The following is a 13,932-nucleotide window of genomic DNA, read 5'->3' on the forward strand; positions in this document are numbered from 1 at the left end:
AGAGTGTCTTAATTAGTATCATATATGCCTGACCGCATCCAGCAATGACTCCGGTTTGTGTTTGGTGAAGCGGTAGATAATGTCCTGCATGGCATTCGGCGAATTTCCAAGATTCTACAATGTACTATTGCCAACCATCTTCTGCTATACACAAAAAACCAGCATTCTCGATGAGAATGCTTCCACCTGCCAGCCACATTGGATATTATAAGAAAACAAGCAAAGACCATACCGTAACTACACCCATAACTTGCAGTGTGCTCAGGTCAACGTGAAATCCCACCTTGAAGTATTGTTGTTGTTTGATGCAGCCACAGTCATTTGGAACAACACATTTGTCTCCATCCCAAAGGAGATTTCCGTTGCACACACACCCTTCGTCACAATCGGGAGTGACCATTGGTGTCGCATCAATGGACCAGCATGTTGAGCGGTTGCGTGGAACGCACGTCGTATAATTACTTCCTTCCGTGCACTTTGGTACTAAATGAGGAGTGAAATGTATTGTTAAATCAAAACAAATATCAATGGAAATGATCAAGAGAGCTCACAGAGGCCTGAAAAGGTAGTGTAGATGAGACGAGAAATTACTATTTGCAAAAAATCCCAAACAAGAAGTTGACTGTTCCAGGGACGTAATGTATCAGAGGTAATCGTAGATCACAGCAAATCACACATTTAGGTAAACTTCCAAACAAGTTAAATCATACACTAAAAATGAGTTTATAAAATAAATGTATTACAAAAGGTGTGATCAAAAGCATCGTCAGACCAAGAAAATACACAATTAAGGTGTGCGGGATTCAAAGATTGTGCATTCATATCAAATGAGAACATTTTGAATGAGTAACCGAGGGGCTGTTCTGAATGTTGTTACATACCCACAAAAATGCATCGAAGTTCTGTTTCATCTCTGAAAGACAATTAAAGCATTGATGAGTCTCCTTTGCTTCATTTTGTGTTGAACTTGTTTTTTCATTTTACTTTATCGACTTTGTCATCCCTGTTAAATCGACTATAATTTTGTTCGTTTCATTATGCTTCTACCACCCGCCGTCGCATACACATTTAAGCTCCTTTGTCATTCTGCATTGCTGTGTTAGTCTTCACATAACATCTGGCCTAACAGGAATAAAAAAGAAAATAAAGTTGTCTCATGCCCTTCTCGTATGCCATTGCCACATTATGGCTTCTTCCATACCCACACCAGCTTTCTTAACCGCCCCCCCCCCCTCACTTGCCTAACCCTCCGCCTCTCTTTTGTGCCACTCAGATGAAATGTCAAACACAATTCTGATATTCCTCTGTTCTCCGGTTTGAGGAACTGATTTCTGGAGCACAACCACACTATTCCCTCCAGAGCTTCTTGTTAGTGGTGCACCGATATCTCACTTCATCCTCCATCCCTACCCACAATGTTTTCCAACGCATTATTACCCCTAACCTCGCATACTTACTTGCAGGTTTCCTGTTTCTGTCCTTCCTCTCTCAGTGCTCTTTTTATGTTTATTCATTCCCTTGCTTGTCTTTTTTTTCCTTTGTTGGGCATGGTTGTGGAGGGTTTAGTTTTACATCTTGTTTTTCATTCATCAAGAGATATCCTTTTTGTCTAGTGATTGTCAGAGGAAGGACCTTTTTCAGTGTTGTATTGTTTTTATATATTTCAATCACAACTATATTTTGTGAGAAAGTGTCTTGCAACTTACATGAGATATATGCCCTTTCCAGTGGAGAGTAGGTGTGGTCCGATCCTCAACCCAGCGGGCGACCTCTCCTCACCCTGGCTTATATAGCTGGGGCAAGGAATCGAGCTCTGTAGGCGAGGGGCCTCACACCACCCCGCCTAATATAGGTGGGGCGAGGTCGCAGGCAGTCTCACCCCGCGTCACCTTATAATCGGTGGGGCGAGGATGCGGGCTCTGTCAGTAGGAGGCCTCACCCATCCCTGCTTTATTATTTAGGTGGGGCGAGGACGCGGGAGGCCTTACCCCACCCTGCCTTATGTAGGTGGGGCGAGGACGCGGGAGGCCTTACCCCACCCTGCCTTATGTAGGTGGGGCAAGGATGCAGACCCTGTCAGCCGGTGGCCTTACCCCGCCCCGCCTTAGGCAGGTGGGGTGACCACTCAGGCTCAGTCGCCAGGTGGCCCCACCCCACCCCGTTTTTAAAAGAAAGTATATAAAAGGCACTATATAAGATACATGTTTCCATATCAAAATAGATTTGAAATTTAAATTAATTATGGACATCCTTCTTTTTTATGTTAAGCCTGGTGTTGGCTTTGCGGTTAAGGTGCCAGCTTGGGATCCTAGTATCCTGGGTTCAAATCCCGGTCGATTGCTGAATTAACGCCAGTACAGGTGGGTTGACAGCCTGTCATCCTTCCGAGGCCGGCAAATTGAGTACCAGTTCTCACTGGTAATTCCCTGTGTGTCACAAGAGGCGACTAACAGGGTTGGTGGCAGGAAGGGCATCCGGCCATAAAACATTGCTTCAAAAAGGAACCATGGTACCCCAAAAAGGCCAACCCCTGCTCTGTGGGAAAAAATGACCTCTAAAGGTGGGTCTTATTCCCTTGCTTGTTTGGTCCAATTGTGGCCCCCATTTTAACCTGCATCTAAATGTGTTTGATTTTCTTGTATATTAATTCAGGATGTATATTAATGGTATTAAACTTCATTTTTCTCATTTTATAATATTTTGCAATTTAATTAACACAACTAGAGAAGGAAATTAAATGCAGTACTATTAACAGAACCAAACATGTATTTAATAATGCAGAGCTTCACCGGGTTATCTTCTCAACGGTCTCTTTCGCACATTATATTAAAGGTCTCTTTCACACATCGCACTATATTAAAGTATGCTCTCGGGGGCATCAAATCGAAGTAGATTTGCATGCGGACACACACACACGCACAAACACACACACCGAATAAAATAGCCTCTCCTTTTAATGTGAGTAACTTTGACATGTGTTAAACTATCTGGCTTTCCTTCTTCACTCTGCTCTCTCATATCGAGCTTTCTCTCCGACCGTTCTATTAGTTAGGCAGCTTAGCAATTTTTGGGGGAACGACTTTACAAAAGTACCATTTTTGTTTTAGTGGTTCATTGGACCATATGCAATAGAATTAGGACCGGAGGCAAGACATATACAGTGTTTGACTTTTGCGCAAATACGACTCGCACAGCATAATATCGAGCAATACATTTATGCAAATAAATCATCAGCTATTGGAGTTAGACTAAAATCGTAAATACATAAATTGCTGGACAAATTACCTTGAACAACATGTTGTCTGTTCTAAAGCTATATCGTCATTACATCCTTGTAGTTGCGTACATGTTAGATATATGAGAGGTGCGCGAGTCACAAGTATAACACATTTGTATAAACACTCGGTATTATATTACTAATTATTATTACATGGAAGCGTAAGATTTATTATGCAGGCATGCATAAGTTTTACCAATAACACTGCATGTAATGAAATAAAAGTTAGCCTCCTTGTTGAAAATATATACATAATTGGTTTTTGTCCTTGGTTTTTTGTCCAATAAAAAGGTGAAGAACACTGTATATTTCTTGCCTCCGGTCCTAAATCTATTGTATATGGTCTAATGGACCACCAAAATAAAAATGGCGCTTTTGTCAAGCCGTTCCCCATTTTCGATAAATATGCTGCTAAGCTGCCTGACTTAAGCTGCCCGGTGTGTACCCTGGATAAGAATAAATACACCGTATCCCTGCGTGTCGTAAGAGACGACCAAGAGGGTTGGCGTCAGGAAGGGCATCCGGCCATAAAAACATTGCCTCAAAAAGGGAACCATGACAATTACAACTACATATGGGCAGGGTACAGCCCGAAGTGGAGATCGGTTTCTGAGGTTTGGGACTTGGAATGTAGGGACAATGACAGGGAGATCAGGAGAAGTGGTGGAAGTATTGGTCAGAAGAAGAGTGGACATATGTTGTGTGCAAGAGACGAGATGGAAGGGAAGTGGTGTGAGAATGGTGAAGGGTAGGCAGGGACAGAAATACAAGTTTGTGTGGCAAGGCTGCCCGGAGGGCGTGAATGGTGTTGGTGTCCTGTTTTCTGAGGAGTTTGTAGACAGTGTGGTGAGTGTGACTAGAGTGAGTGATAGGTTGATGATGGTGAAAATGATGATTGGAAAGCTCTTGGTGAACGTCATCTCGGGAAATGCTCCGCAGGTTGGTCGAAGCGATGAAGAAAAGGACAAGTTCTGGTGTGCGATCGAGAAGCTGATGGAAAACGTGAAAGATGAGGAAGTTGTTGTGGTAGGAGGAGACCTAAATGGACATGTGGGAAGGAGTATGGATGGTTTTGACGGAGTTCATGGGGGTTACGGATATGGTGTGAGAAATGGAGAAGGTGAAAGGATTTTGGAGTTTGCTGATGGAGCTGATTTGTTGATTTGTAATACTCAGTTCCAGAAAGAGGATAATAAGCTTGTTACATACACGTCAGGTGGGTCGACGACAACCGTTGACTACCTGATGGTGCGTAGGCAAGATAGGGGGCACCTCTGGGACACAAAGGTGATCCCGGGGGAGGAGGCTGTTTCACAGCACCACTTGGTTGTCTGCGACGTAAGGGTGAAAGGTGCGAGGAGAGCTCGGCGGGTGAAGTACCAACCGAGAATGAAGGTGTGGAGGTTGAAAGAGGTGACAGTAAGGGAGGCATTAAAAGAGAGGCTGAGTAGGGTCGAGGATGATGTGGTTGAGCTTGAAAGTGGTTGGATGTCAATGAAAGCTTGTCTGTTGGGAGCCGTTGGTGAGGTATGTGGATGGACAAAAGGACCACCGAGGCACTCGGAAACATGGTGGTGGGATGATGAAGTTGGAAAGAGGATTGACGAGAAGAGGAAGAAGTTCAAGGAGTGGCAGAAGGCGAAGGGTACGGGAGCAGAAACAGCAGAGCATGAAAGTTATAAGGCAGCCAGGAAGGCTGCAAAGAAAGAGGTAGCAAAGGCCCAGGAGGCATGTAGGAAAATGTTCGGAGAATGCTTGGATTCGGAAGAGGGTCAGAAAGCAGTATTCAGGATTGCAAAGCAGATAGCGAAAGAGAGGTGTGATGTGATGGGGGTGAGTTGCTTGAAGGATGAAGTGGGACAAATCGTTGTCGACCCAGATGGAATTAAAGGAAGATGGAAAAGATATATGGAAATGCTGTTGAATACAGAGAATGAATGGGATGGCAACAAAGAGAGTAACCCTGTTTTAGGACCGGCAGAGAAGATAACTGAGAAGGAGGTTGAGGAAGCGATAAAAGCAATGAAGGGTAGAAAAGCGGGAGGGCCGACCGGAGTTGTGGGAGATATGTTGAAGGCAGCAGGAAGTTGGGGTGTGAAGAGAATGACAGAGATCTATAATCTGGTGGTGAAAGAAGGCCGCATTCCAGTGGATTGGGAACTGAGTACCCTCATCCCTCTATACAAGGGGAAAGGTGACCCTCTGGAGTGTGGCTCGTACCGAGCGATAAAGTTATTGGAGCATGGAATGAAGGTATTGGAAAGGGTGTTGGAGAGGAGGATAAGGAAGAAAGTGAAGATCGACGAAATGCAGTTTGGATTCATGCCAGGAAGAGGAACGACAGACGTGCTTTTCATTGTGAGGCAGTTCCAGGAGAAGTAGATGGAGAAGAGGAAGAAGTTGTTTCTTGGGTTTGTTGATCTGGAGAAAGCATTTGATAGGGTACCACGCAAAGTATTGACATGGGCATTGAGGAAGTTAGGAGTGGAGGAATGGTTGATCAGAGTAGTGATGGCAATGTACAAAAGAGCGCGCACAGCTGTAAGGACGAAGGACGGGAACAGTGGTGAGTTTGAGGTGAAGGTGGGAGTGCATCAGGGGTCGGTACTAAGTCCATTACTATTTGTAGCTGTGATGGAGGTGCTGGCTCAGAACGTAAAGGAGGGTTTACCGTGGGAGTTGTTGTATGCAGATGATCTGGTGTTGATTGCGGAAAGTATGGATGGACTGAAGGAAAAGATGAACACGTGGAAGGAATGTATGGAGACAAAAGGTCTGAAGGTGAATATCGGAAAGACGAAGGTGATGGCAAGTGGTAAAGCATGTGGTGAGGTGGAAAGAACTGGGAAGTGGCCCTGTGGTGTGTGTAGGAAGGGTGTCGGAGTGAACTCCATTCAATGTACAATGTGCGCTGAGTGGGTTCATCAAAAATGTAGTGGTCTGAGAGGGTCATTAACCAGTGTGGCAGCTACATTCAAATGTAAGGTGTGCACAGAGGGAGCTGCAGATGGAGGAAATGTTGAGTTGGATCTTGGAGATGGCGTGAAGCTGGAAGGTGTGAAAACATTTTGCTACCTCGGAGACATGCTGAATGGAGAAGGTGGATCAGACTCGGCAACGGTTGCTCGAGTGAGATGTGCATGGAAGAAGTTTCGGGAACTGGGTGGCGTGCTGATGATGAGGGGAGTGTTGTTGAAGCTGAAGGGAAAGGTGTATGCTGCATGTGTGAGAAGTGTTATGATTTATGGGAGCGAGACATGGGTAATAAACGTAGAGCAGCAACGAAGGTTGGAAAGGGTGGAAATGCGAATGGTTCGGTGGATGTGTGGAGTATCGTTGAGAGAGAGGAAGACAAATGATGAATTGCGAAAGATGATGGGAATAGAGCCTGTGATTGATGCTGTGAAGAGGAACAGGTTGAGATGGTTTGGTCATGTGTTGAGGAAGGATGAAAGTGACTGGTTGAGAAGAGTGATGGAAATGAATGTAGAAGGAAGCAGAGGACGGGGAAGACCGAAAAAGACTTGGCTAAAGATGGTGGAAGAAGAAATGCGGGCAAGGGGGTTAACAAGGAGAGATGCAGAAAATAGGGCAAAATGGAGAAGATTGTCATGGGGACCGCAAGGCTAACCCCCGCTCTAGCAGGGAAAATGGCCTTTAAAATGCATGTTGTTGTTGTTGTTGCTGCCTGACTATATCCCTGTAATTGTTGATGGTTCAACATTTTTCTCCTTCCCTATCGACAGTGGTGTCCCCCAAGGTTCTGTCCTGTCTCCAACAATCTTCCTTCTTATCAATGACCTTCTTTCTTCGACAAATAACCAAATGCACTCGTATGCTGATGATTCGACGTTACATTCCTCACTGTTTTCCCCATCTGCCCCATCTTCCCTCACTCGATCTGCATCTCGTTTGATCACAGCCAACTCTTTAAATTCGGATTTGGACAAGATTTCCCAGTGGGGCAAATGTAATCAGGTGAGGTTTAATGATTCTAAAACTCAATTTCTTCCTATCTCTCTATCGAAAACTCCTCTCAAACTCTCCAATCTCCTTTGAAAACTCCACGATTACACTATGTGATTCAATAAACCTACTAGGTATTACCCTAACATCAAATTTATCCTGGAATCCACACATTACACAAATAGCAACATCTGCCTTGAAGAAACAAGGAGTCCTGTTCAGATGTTGAAGATTATTCTCGTCTCAACAGTTGCTTCACCTATATAAAGGATTGATTTGTCCTTGTATAGAGTACTACTCTCACATCTGGGGAGGTTCTAGCTCCATATACTTACTGTACAGAATTGAATCCAAAGTAATCCAACATATCAACTCTCCCAATCTGACCTCAAAACTCGAGCCATTCAAATTACGTCGCAAAGTTGGCTCTCTTTCTCTTCTACAGATATTACTTTGGTTTCTGTTCCCAATAACTTGCTGCTTGTATACCTCCACCATTAGCGAGACCACGGAATACTTGACAAGCCACTTCATCTCATAATTATTGTGTGGCCATTGGCAACTCAAGGTTGGGTCGTTATGATTTTAGTTTCTTCCCCACCACTGCCAAACTCTGGAGCTCTTTACCTTCACATGTCTTTCCAAACACTTACGACCTTCCCCTTTTCAAAAAGCAGATTTTTTTACTTCCTCAAAAACTCTTGGACTATTCTCTCTTTCTTCACTTTTCTATCAATGCAGCTCTTTTATTTAAGGCCTGGAATCGATGAGGACTATACAGGGTGTTTCAAAAAAAATGTTAACACTTCTGAAATATACAGTTCCATATAAGTGTTCCATATAACTCTGGATAGTCCGTGACTGGAGCCTTCAACATAAAAATGGCATGTATTGACGTTTTATATGGTACAAAGTAAAAGAGACTCCTCACCCATCTGTGCTGATGGCGTAGAAGCAAATTTGTGCGAATCCCAAGCGGTCGGGCTCGCTTTGCCAGGTCAGGTAGGTATAGAAAAGGCCCTGAACTGTTTCGTCCGCCTGGATACGATCTGTTTGCACATCTTTATCCGTGATGATTCCCAGGCGTTCGAGATGCACCCTGTGTGCACAGAGGTAGCACTTTATCAAATATAATTGAAAACTCCATGTAGGATTGAATAAACACCAAAGGAAAAAGGGATTTTTAACCCATTCATTGTAAAATTACTCTTTAAACTGCGAGTAAATAAACCAATGCAGTATTTGCCACTTCATGAAGTTCCGTGATAACACAGGTACAATAAAAACATATGAGTAAAACCATTGTACATATTACAATTAAATTCTCAACAAGTGGTGCATGGTTGCTTTGTTTGTGTCTCTATAGACTCAAGCTAATACAATTTGCATATTCTGACTACCAGCTGGACGTCTTCAAATGGTTGGTGCGCCACAGATATTATACAGTCTTTGTAAATTTATTTGTTACTTTTTGCTTGCGATTTTATATCGAACAGGTATTTTGTCTTTGGACCTGGTGTTGCAGATTTAATTTTTTTTTGTTTCATTTAAATGATTTGTCAATCACCAAATTCACTTTGCTGAAATATGTTGAGGTTTCACTATATTAAAGGAAAATGATAGCACCCAGATCGAATTAAAACATCTCTTTGAGGAGACAACCATAATGGAATGGCATAATTAAGGTTCCGTTTGGGAAGAAGCTGAAACGGCAGATGTCGGGGAGAGGCAGGTTAGTTGACACAGTAGGTTAGTTGATACAACATTCCTCCTAGCCCTCAGAAATGAAACTTGTGTAAATGCTGCCATCTGTTGTTAGCTAGTTGCATTACATATCATTGAAAAGTAGGTCAAGAAGTTACACACAAAGAAAGGGTGTGATTCTCCAAAAAACCAGATTTGTGTCCTCCTGAATAAAAACGCCAACAAAAGGTAAGATCATTTATTGTGATAATACTACATAGATTTCACAGGAGTTCTCATTGGTTGATTATACCTTGTGAAAGTGGCTTTCAGCCGATGCTGCTTTGATTGCCAGGATAATACACATAAGCATGTGGGCAACATGTGTTGCAAAAAACCCATGGATGGGTTAGATGATAGTCTGAGTAGGTTAGTTGATACGCGTATCAACTAACCCTACCAACCTGTATCAACTAACCCATTCATTTTTTTTTTTTACAAGACAATGCTGTAGCCATTTGTAACTGGGCAAAATACATCATAATATATGTAGGCCTATATAGCCTGCACTGTACATCTTCAGAATATAAGAGTTGTGTCCATCTGAGTTGTGAATCTTGTTCCTTTCCTGATATTTGAAGCTTGCCGATTCATTTGTTTGGCAGATCTTTTTTTTTTCTCTAACTTAACCTTCAGCCCTATTGTTAGATATACTTTACATTACCTATGTATACATAGCAGGTATACAACTGAATAAATAACAAACAAACAGCTTTAATTAACAGTGCTCATTGACTCTGAAAATACCATTAGTACAAATATTATACAGAAATGATGGTATGTAGCCTAGTTTGATGTGTATCTGTAATTATGTGCATGCTAATTTGTTACCATTGGCAGAAATGCCATGTAAATCGATGTATCATCAAACTCATTCACCATGTAAATCGATGTATCATCTAACTCATTCACCATGTAAATCGATATATCATCTAACTCATTCACCATGTAAATCAATGTATCATCTAACCTACCAAGGTGTATCAACTAACCCACTTGGTCAGGTCAGATGATACGTTTGACAAACAGTTTTTTTGTGAGCCACCATTCCAAGTTTGATAATACAGCGGATCTGACATGCTTCACAGAAATGTACAAGACTGATATTTCTTCTGGACAATTCATGAATCCTGTCGAGCTAACAGTCTTCATTACAGGCCAACATAAATGAAAAGTGTATCAACTAACCTGCCTCTCCTCTACTTATTTTTTCAGAAATATTTAAACCAATGCAGTAAGAAACAGCAGAAATATTTAACGTTATCTACGTTATCCAATCCGAAGTAAATCATTTCTTTTTCGCTAATGGTAATATGTTTGTTCATCGATATAAAATGCACACATTTTCACTGTTATTGTGGTTACATAGTGACTGCTTGTGGTGATGGTGAGCTGTAAAGAAAGGAGCCAGAACTGGAAGTTGCAACTAAAATGCAGGAACGGACGATTGGTCTTGTTGTACAGAGATATTTGATAATCATTGGTCCGATTGTAAAAGTTTTTAAAATTCAGTCACTGCATAATCTCGAATACTAGCCAATCGATTTTTTTCCCTTGTTCTGCTTATTTCCGTTCATCACGGATTACAGACATTGCATCACGGGGCCCTGCCTCTTCCTTTACTTTATTTCATGGTTGATATAAGCTTGATAGGGCAGGGTTAGGCCAATAATTAGGTCCCTCCACAGAAAAGCAAGCTGACACCTTGATAGACTTAAGTGTGGCCTTGTTTGAGTGTTTGTCTTTTGTAAACAATCAATCACAAGTGTAATTATTGTCAGAATCCTAGCTACAATATTAATTTGTTTAGATCCTATTTATACATAGATAAAGGATATTACCCGACAATGTCAACTTCAATTTCAATCTTGGTGTTGAACGTTGAGCCTGCAGGGATCTGAAACACCTTGTTTCTTCCTGGCGTAGTCCTGACAAAGGACAGCTGACAGCAGCTTTTTGTCGGAACGACTGTTGAGAAAAAAGAAGGTGAACAGGCATTTGGGAGATGGGTTACATCGTTGATGACAGCATGATTATGAAAATGAAATTTGTCAGAGAAAAGACAAAGTATAGAAGAAGCATTGTGGCAGTTGCTTCAATAATCATACTAAAATTTGCAATTTAGTGTCTGTTTGTCTGTCTGACCATGATACATTCTAATGTTACTTATCCAATCTCAACCAAACTTGACAGATGAATTAAGGGTCAAACGATGGAGGTTGTTGCGACTTTATTTGCTTCTTTCCACAAGGGGGTTTTACGCCTCGGGCAAAATCCGTGTTATGGTGTATATCCGTGTTATGGTGTATATCCGTGTTATGGTGTATATCTGTGTTAAGATAGCTAATCATGGCGTTTTTCCAAGGCGGATTCTAACAACAAAACGAACGAAATGGTATTCATAGAATACTTACCCTGCGCAGTCAACTTGGTGTGAGCCAACTCTTCTATTTTTGAACGTTTCTTTTTTTTTGATCCAATATGGCTGCCAGACCACGTGAGCGATGACATCATAAATTTATATTCTCCAAATAATTGTTGCATAGATCATGCTCAATAAATTTCAAACTGATCAGACTAAGCGTTGTCCATGTCGAATTATGACGTCATAATTATGGCACCAATGACGTCATCGTTAACAACACCTATTCCCCATATGGAGATATTTACAATGAGCCACATTTCAATTTTATAAATACTGACATGCCACACACTTTACTTTACTGAAATGCTGACACAAATGTTATATTTTCGTGAAAAATCGTCGGAATTTCGCCAAATCTGTTTTGGCCGTGTGTTAATATACCTCAGCGATTGACAAATCTGAAATCAGAATTTTATTTGAGGTCAAAATGACACCGTGAGGTCACTCCATACTTTGCCTGCTCGTCATGTGCAGTGTGATAATTAATTTCATGCCCACACTAAAAGACTTCTTTTTCACGCAATAACAACTTCTAGCTTCCAGACATCCAATCATTTTGAAATTTTGCACACTTGTTAGACTTCATTACCTCTACTACAATATAAAGTTGCACGTCGATCAATGAAGCTGTTCAAGAGTTATAAATTTTTTAATATTTTCGTTTAATTATCTATATCTGCCAAACCACGTCACCTATCGCAAATTCCAAAAGGTAATTTGAGTAGACTGATATGCTGAACACATCTGTGAAGTTTACCCTCAATAGGATCAAAAATGAAGGATGAGCTGGGTTTTAAAAGTTTATGCTTAAAAACGTCATAACTCAGTCTCGCGAGATCTCGAGACGACGTCACGAATTTTTCGAAGCTCCACACGGTCTCCACGTATTCAAAGTTAAGTCTGTTCACAATTGTATTTTGTCATACCTGTATTTTATCTTTCGGCGTGTGAACTTATAGTGAGTCCCTTGGATGTTTCTCGGTGTTTATCTTTAATAAATTAATCGTTTGTTTGCCGCGTGGCGTGTGAGGCCTTGCAGCCTCAGGCTTCCCCCGTCGAAGTTTGTTTCTTCCCTTGCTGGTTTTGCTATGTCTTTTGATTTTTCCCTTCTCCCCCAAACTTTCACTGAACATCTACGATTTGTCTAACGTTGTAACCCCCACACCCCACCCCCCCCCCCAAAACAAAAAAACAAAAAAAAAAAACAAAAGTTTTTTTTCCCCCTTTCTCCTCGTGTGCTTTTGCCTCTGCCCACGTGTGCTGTCTTGCCCCGCCCCCATTTTCCCCTTGCCTTCCACCTTTTGCCCTGTTCAAGTGACTCGTGGTCGTTGCTCTAGGCTTCCTCTCCCCATTGGTATTTTTGCGAATATAAGATTGTTCTTGACAGTTCTGTTTAAATATGTTTCAACTATCCCCTTCAGTGTTTTATTCAGTGGTTTATTACAACACGCTGTTTTTCTTCTTATTTAAAAGGCTCCTTTCAATTTCCTCTTCAACTCATTCCATTTCAAAAAAATATTCAATCTCTTATGATTCCAAATCACTCCATGCTCTAAATTCTCATTCATTCCATCCCTCCTCCATCGTTCTTAAACGAATCGCGAACTTGAAAATCACAACAAACCCAATTTGTTATATATGTTCATCTTTCATTAATCATCCACTTTCTAAACTCCCCACTTGCCCCTCCCCTCCGAATCTCCCCACCGAATCTCCCCACTTGCCCCTCCCCTCCTAAACTCCCCCCTTGCCCCTCCCCTCCTAAACTCCCCCCTTGCTCCTCCCCTCCTAAACTCCCCCCTTGCCCCTCCCCTCCAAATGTCCCCCCTTGCCGTTCCCCTTCAAATCTCCCCCCTTGCCCCTCCCCTTCAAATCTCCCCCCTTGCCCCTCCCCTCCTAAACTCCTCCCTTGCCCTTCCCCTCCTAAACTCCTCCTTTGCCCTTCCCCTCCTAAACTTGCCCCTTGCCCCTCCCATTCAAAACTCTCCCCCAACCCCTCCCCTTCAAATCTCCCCCCCAACCATCCCTCCCAAATTCTCCCTCCTCCCACCTCCTTCTCAAAGCTGCCTCCTCCCCACTTCGTCTCCCTTCTATGTCATACCTCCACCTCCCCCAACCTTCTACTTTCCTCTGCCCCCCCTCAAACAAATCCTCACTGTGCCTCATTCCATCACCATCAAACCTTTCGTCCTCCTCATCCTTCCCCTTCTTGTAACTCTTCTGTAATCTCTGACACACTATCAACTGCTCTTCCTACATCCCCCTCTCACCCTTCATCTGACCCTACCCCTCCCCTCCCCTGTCCTGCACCCGATGCTCCCCCTCTCTCCTCACTAATGGTATGGACCTCAAACATCTGGGGCCTTCGCTCAAACCTGATTGATCTCTCCATTCAGGTTGCTTCTGAAAATCCAGACTTGACCTGCTTAACAGAAACTTTCCTCCTTCAAGATGTCTCTGATTCCTTAATATCTCTTCCTGGTTACTCCCTCCTCCGGTACGATAGACCTGAGCCTCGTCC

General features: G+C 42.5%; 1 protein-coding gene across 1 annotated transcript in view; it reads right to left on the reverse strand.

Moving 5' to 3' along the window:
* Nucleotides 1-205: 205 nt before the first annotated feature.
* Nucleotides 206-13,932, reverse strand: part of LOC137439227 (uncharacterized) — a 35,353-nt gene continuing 21,626 nt past the window's right edge. The window contains exons 6-9 of the mRNA XM_068134956.2: nt 10,828-10,954; nt 8,175-8,342; nt 882-913; nt 206-483 (exon numbers count right to left, since the gene is read on the reverse strand). Of these exons, the coding sequence (XP_067991057.2) occupies nt 206-483; nt 882-913; nt 8,175-8,342; nt 10,828-10,954 (605 nt within the window). The remainder of the gene's footprint in view (nt 484-881; nt 914-8,174; nt 8,343-10,827; nt 10,955-13,932) is intronic.

This window comes from Myxine glutinosa, chromosome 14 (genome assembly GCF_964187855.1).
Source record: "Myxine glutinosa chromosome 14, kmMyxGlut1.1, whole genome shotgun sequence".
Classification (NCBI taxonomy): Eukaryota; Metazoa; Chordata; class Myxini; order Myxiniformes; family Myxinidae; genus Myxine; species Myxine glutinosa.